Consider the following 6,000-nt stretch of genomic DNA (forward strand, 5'->3'; position numbering starts at 1 on the left):
CTTGGGAAAGACCCAACAGCAGGCAGTGGAGGAGCTCACCAGGGCAGCTGAAGGGGGTTAATATAAAATATGATAAATAAGTGTGATTTAAAGTGAAACAAACGTACCAATAAGGCATTTCTAATCCATACAGAAACTTGGTTGTTAGTAAACATCCTTTCTCTGGATCAGACTTCAGATTAATGTCTGGCACACAAAGCTCTGAGTTTCATTAATACCATCATGTAATGGCGACGCCAAAGCGCGGCTATGAGTGGAATGTAAGGTCAGCTGCTGCCAGACGCTCCACACGATGAGATCAGAGAAGCTTCAAGCGATGAAGACGTGTCTTCATACCTCACATTCTTCATCTTCTCTTCAATGTCTGTCAAAGCCCAACATTTGAACGACTGAACGGATTGACCCTGGTGGATCGTTTGAAGCAACTCGGGATTAACTTTAAGATTCATGAGTCTAATTTTCAGTTTGATGGGTTTTCACAGTTTTCAGCTGATTTGACGTTGTTTTCACGTTGCATTGACGTTGCAGTGCCTCTCGACCGAAACGTTCAGCTTCTGGAAGAAATGCAGCTTCTTCTTCATCGTGTCAGACCACAGGACTTTTCTGTTTATCACTGCAGAGCCACAGTTTACCTCCACAGCAGCAAATAAAACAACTTTTAGTTCTCCGACAGGTTCCAGGCAGCAGGCGAGTTCAGCTGGAGGTCCAATAAATGTTGAATGTTGATGAAGTGGAGCAGAAAAACATCAGAATCACCGTGAACACAGGCTGCAGCTGAGTTTCCAGTGAGGAACGGCCTCCGAATACAAAGTTCAACTCCTCCTTGTTTACCTGCCACTTTATTCTATTCTATTCTATTCTATTCTATTCTCCAGTCATTTAGCAGATGCTTTTATCCAAAGCGACTTACACACACACTCAGCCTGATAGGCTGAAGGGGCAACGTGGGTCTTCAGCACATAGTCAGGGGAAGCCTGGAAACGACTGCTCTGCTGAGCTACAGCCCCCCCCCCCCCCCATCTGCAACTTTTTTACCTGCAACTTTGTTTACCTGAACCAACTGAGTTTTCCGTCTTGATAAACCTTGACGTCTGACTGACATTCCACCTCCTGTCCTCCTGTATTCTACATATACTCTAGTCTACCTGCTCTACGGTAACCCTAAAGGGACATTCATGCTTCTCAGGAACCTAAAATATGACAGAACAAGCTGGTTTGTTGTGATAAATCAGTTAAATACGCCAAACTGGGGTTGCTAAGATTCACAGTTTCAACTAAAACTTGTTAAAAACGGCCACAACTTAATTATCTCATATTTGTGGCCAAACAACAAAATGTCTGATAATTTAAAACATGTTTGATTTTCTTTGGGTCTGTAGTAATGGTTCCCAAACAAATGGCAGGTTACAAGCGCTAAGACAGGAAAGCCCGGTAAAATGTGTAGTTACTGCACTTTGAGACATGAGGAAATCTGTAAAAGTATGAAATATGACAAGTGTTGCTGTTCCTAACTGTGGAGTCAAACTACAGATGGAGACATGAGTGAAGACGGACACAGCGGGACCACCACCTGGTCACGAACATTTACACACAAATCCACCATTTCACGCGATCTGCTCTGGTTTTCAGCAGGTTTGTTTGTAAATTTTCACCTTCTTGGAATTTGACGAGATGAGCCAACGTGCACGTTTCAGCAACCTGTTTGTTTTATTTACCAACATTAAAACAAGAGAGAGCACGACCAACTTAAATGGCACCAAATACACTCTTTATGACGTTAATTTTTTGCAGAAATTTGAGGATAAACTTCATAAAGTCTCATTTAATAAACAAATTTTTAATTTTAGTTTTCCTTTGTTGCCTGTTTTATGCATCAACATCTTTGTGGCTGACAAAGAAATATCTCCACCGGTTATTATCCATCATCTTATTAAAATCTCAAAGGCTTGAAGATTTGGTTTGCAAATTAGTCTACACACACACACACACACATTAAATCCCCCCACCCCCTTCCTATAAGACGCTGTCAATCAAAACGGAGTGAAAGAGCAAACAGAACCTGGAGTGACAGAATAGAGGACCACGAACAATAAAAGTGTTAATTACAGACTCAATTATCCGCCGGCTTTACAATTCAGCCTTTCCGTCCAGAAAAATGAAAACAATCGCTGTTATTAATCCTCTGCAGAACAACTCCATACTTGACTTTTAGAAATCAATCAAAGCCGACCGGCTGGCATTTTGCATCGCTGCCAAAGCCACGAAAAAAACCCCAAAACATTCTCCCAACTCTGGAAGATCAGATTTCACGGACTAGATTATGATTCGTTAATAAATCAATGAGAAAAAAAAATTACTTCAGATATTAAAATTACATTCAGTATATGTTTATTTCATCTACTTTATAATGTTCAGTAATGCTTGTTGTTTGTGTTTGATCTTCCAAACTTTCTTTATAAATTTATACACACGTTGTACATCGTTGTTCATTTGACACAGGAAAGGTAACTATTCATTTGATGCAGTTATAGAGATATCATGTTTGTAGTGACAAATTAAACCTGGTGAAGATGGACCAGACCTAAAATCTACCGCTGATAAAAAGGATGTAAAAGTAATGTCCTAAAGAGGCGATGCAAGCAGCACCTTTTATGCACACGACTGTTGGAAATGCTTTAAGAAAAAAAAAGTCAAAGTGTTAAAAGTTAGTAAAAAGCAGAAACAAACAACAAAATAATGATGCTAAATTTAGAAATAAAATAAATGCAGGAGAAACCTTCATTCAGAAGCTTTTCTGAAGGGACTGAAACAGCAAAAACAAAAAAAAAAAAAGCAAACGTGGCTTATTTATTGTTAATATTAAAAATCTTCCGGATGGTGAAGCACGATGAAGCATTGGTTATTCAGCTAAAAACGAAGCAGCTCATCCTGCACCGACGACATAGAAAGGCCTCGGTTAGTGTGGAAGCAACCGCTAACAGCTGAGCCCTAAAAGCCCATTTAAGCTGAAGACGGATAAGCAGACAACACAAGGGGCTTCGCTATCCGTCACGCTACACGGAAAATGGAGTGATACCACTGGAAACCATGGGGGGGCAGTGTGAAGCTGTATAGGAACAAACCAGAGAAGAAGAAGATGCAGAACTGCCACATATAGAGCACCTGAAGAAGTTTAGAACAATTTGTGAATTTTGTCTTGTCGTGTTTTTTGAACAGTTTTAAACAACTTTATAACGACGCATCACTGCTGCAAACTGGTGTAAAAAAAGACTCTAAAAAAAGATGGGCGGAGCCTCCGTGACGTCACCTGTAGGTTTCTGAAGAGCTGAATTGAAGCTCGGCGGGTGGTTCCTACCGTCGCCATCTTGGCAGGGGCATCCGTGTCGTCTCACCCGGAAAATACAAATATGGGCAAAGAGGTGGAGCTGAGAGGGGGGCTGTGAGCGTCATGGTGGATGATTGACATCTAGTGAACTCTGACCTGCCTGTAGCTAAGCACTATATAAGCAAACAGGGGATAACCAGCTAATGGAGGTTACAGCTTAATCACACTGTAAACCAGCTAAAAACTGCAGTTCTACATTCTTTCAGGTACCTGTCAATCAAAAGGACACACCGTTAAATATACCGAATTTTAAGATTAAATTACTTCCAAAAGGAGGAGTTAGAAAAAAGTCCCCTACAGTTGTCATGAAGGTAAACCTGACCTATTAAACCAAAAATTGATTTTTGAACCAGGCTGTAAACATGTTTATTCCTGCTGTGAAGTTGGTCTTTTTAACATGGGAGTCTATGGGGATTTGCTCTTTTTTGGAGCCCCTAGTGGATGAAGGGGGAACTGCAGGTTTAGGCTTCACTCTTTACCAGTGGAGGTTGCTGCTTGGCCAAAACACAGAAACAACATCTAAAAGCATCTCTGGCCCCTCGTGGATGAACTGACTCAACTATGGTGACATAAAAGACACGTGGAGGTACAAGAGCAGCGACGTATGACCGTGTTTGAAACATACGTCCTCATGTATATACATACAGGATCAGAAATGGACCTTTACCCCGTTGACTCAGTCCGAGGTCTTTTCACGTGTACATGGAAAACAAAATCCTTAACTTTCAGCCAATCACAGATCTAAAACGAGAAGCGTCAGCGTTCAGTCAGATTGACACGTTTGTGACCTTGGCGCTTCTGACATGTTTAATAAAAACATGTCAGAAGGCATGTTAGCTTCCAGCCAATCACCAAACATTCTGCTGGGATCTGAAAGCTGACCTATCGAACATGGAGTAAAAATCTTTGGGCGAAACCATCAAGCTTGTCTACGGTTTGTTCTATGTTCTATGTTTCTGTAAATCATAGCTTCTTTTTCCTGTTTTCAGCAAGTCAGGCGCTTCTTTGTTGCTTTCTTTGTTCCATTCACAAATTTTCGTCAAACACACTGGTTTCCGACTTAGTTTGGTCTGTTTGGATCTTTACTTTGTCATCAGGGAAGCGATGGGTCTGAAGAGAACTGGATATTTCGCCATAACAAACTGAATCCCCCCCCAGTCGCCCCGAGCTTCGTGACAAACCAGTTAGTCACGTCAGACAGTAAATGCAAATTCCCTCCGTCTCATCCTGTTGTACAATTTAACAAACGACTTAACAAATATCACTTAAATGCATAAAAAGCCTCGGCTTGCCACGGGCGGGATCTGACATGAATAAAACATGGGGCGACCCCTCCTCCTCCATCGTATTAACAAAGAAAACCCCTCCCTTTGTGTCTCCCTACAGTACAACAGCAAACAAAGACATCCAGCTTATTTGATCTGATATTTCATTTATTTTGGCAGATGATGTATCCCCAGTGCAGCTGAGAGCATCTTCAACGCATTCATTTAAAATATGGAGATGTTTATGTGAGGCTTTGTGTGTGGGTGTGATAAGAGGAGCTGTTTTCCTCCTGACCCCCCCTCCACCCAACCCCCCAAGCTTCAGAAGAGAGCTTTTTATTGCTTTTGATGTGGATGGACAGGTTGGACAGAAATGAAGCCTTGGTGACTGCAGGGCTGTGAGAAATAGCAATATAATGCATTTTTGCACACACACACGTCTGTTAAGCCTTCTGAACAGTTAATATATTAACATATTAAACTGTTTTAAAGACAAACGTCTGCAGCTGAAGCCTCATTTTAAAGTTCTAATCTTCCAAAAATCCAGCATGCATGTCCGACTACAGTGACTCGCCATCATGTCCTTCAGTATTCTGGTTACAGTTTCTGTTTTTTTGCACAACAACCTCTAATTTAAGCAGGTTTTTTGTTGGAACTTTGTGATGAATTTCTCGCTGGAACAGTTTATAGTAAAAGCAGCTGTGATGAAGATCAGAACCTCCGGATCCAAGACGTGATTGTGAGTCGGAAAAGGGGGGCGTGTCTTCTTTGGGTCGGGAAGAAGCGGAGGTGTACAAACGTCACGGGGTCTTGCGGGTGTAACTGTAATGAATTGGGAGATCGAACCAGACGCAGGTGAAATGTGTTTCCTCTGCAGGATTTCTGGGCTCTCTCGTGCTCAACACATATTCCACAACATAGAACTTTGTTTTTGATGGAAAAATTTGAGAAATGCTTGTTTTGTCCCGGTTACTTCATGCCTCATGAACACCTTCACCAGTTGCAGGGTGGTGTTGTGCACACCACCCTGTGTGTTGTCTGGTGGCTTGTCTGCTCGAGTGTCGCGAGCGTTGTTCCGATACGCCGATTCAGCATGCCTGAAGTCATGTGACCGCACCAGGCTAGACATCGTTACGTTGTGTTACGATGCTATAAAACGGATTCAGTCAGCAACTATCCAGCATTGAAGGACTGGCAGAAAGCCTCACCTTGGAAAGACATCAGCTTTTGCGAAAACACTTGCGCATGATGCAGTTGCCATGGTAACTGCTGAATAAGATGGGGTTTCAAGATCACAGGTAGGATTTTTTCTTTTTATTTCTATTATTGTCTTTTAAATAGCTTTGCAAA

At 41.8% G+C, this 6,000-nt stretch overlaps 1 protein-coding gene across 1 annotated transcript in view; it reads right to left on the reverse strand.

The window, feature by feature from the left end:
* Positions 1 to 5,779, reverse strand: part of LOC306764152 (uncharacterized protein) — a gene marked incomplete at both ends in the record, with an annotated part of 47,449 nt that extends 41,670 nt beyond the window's left edge. The window contains 3 exons of the mRNA XM_079251193.1: positions 3,582 to 3,595; positions 4,053 to 4,126; positions 5,624 to 5,779. Of these exons, the coding sequence (XP_079107319.1) occupies positions 3,582 to 3,595; positions 4,053 to 4,126; positions 5,624 to 5,779 (244 nt within the window). The remainder of the gene's footprint in view (positions 1 to 3,581; positions 3,596 to 4,052; positions 4,127 to 5,623) is intronic.
* Between the last annotated feature and the right edge of the window lie 221 nt (positions 5,780 to 6,000).

This window comes from Telmatherina bonti (genome assembly GCF_933228915.1).
Source record: "Telmatherina bonti genome assembly, chromosome: 13".
Lineage (NCBI taxonomy): Eukaryota > Metazoa > Chordata > Actinopteri > Atheriniformes > Telmatherinidae > Telmatherina > Telmatherina bonti.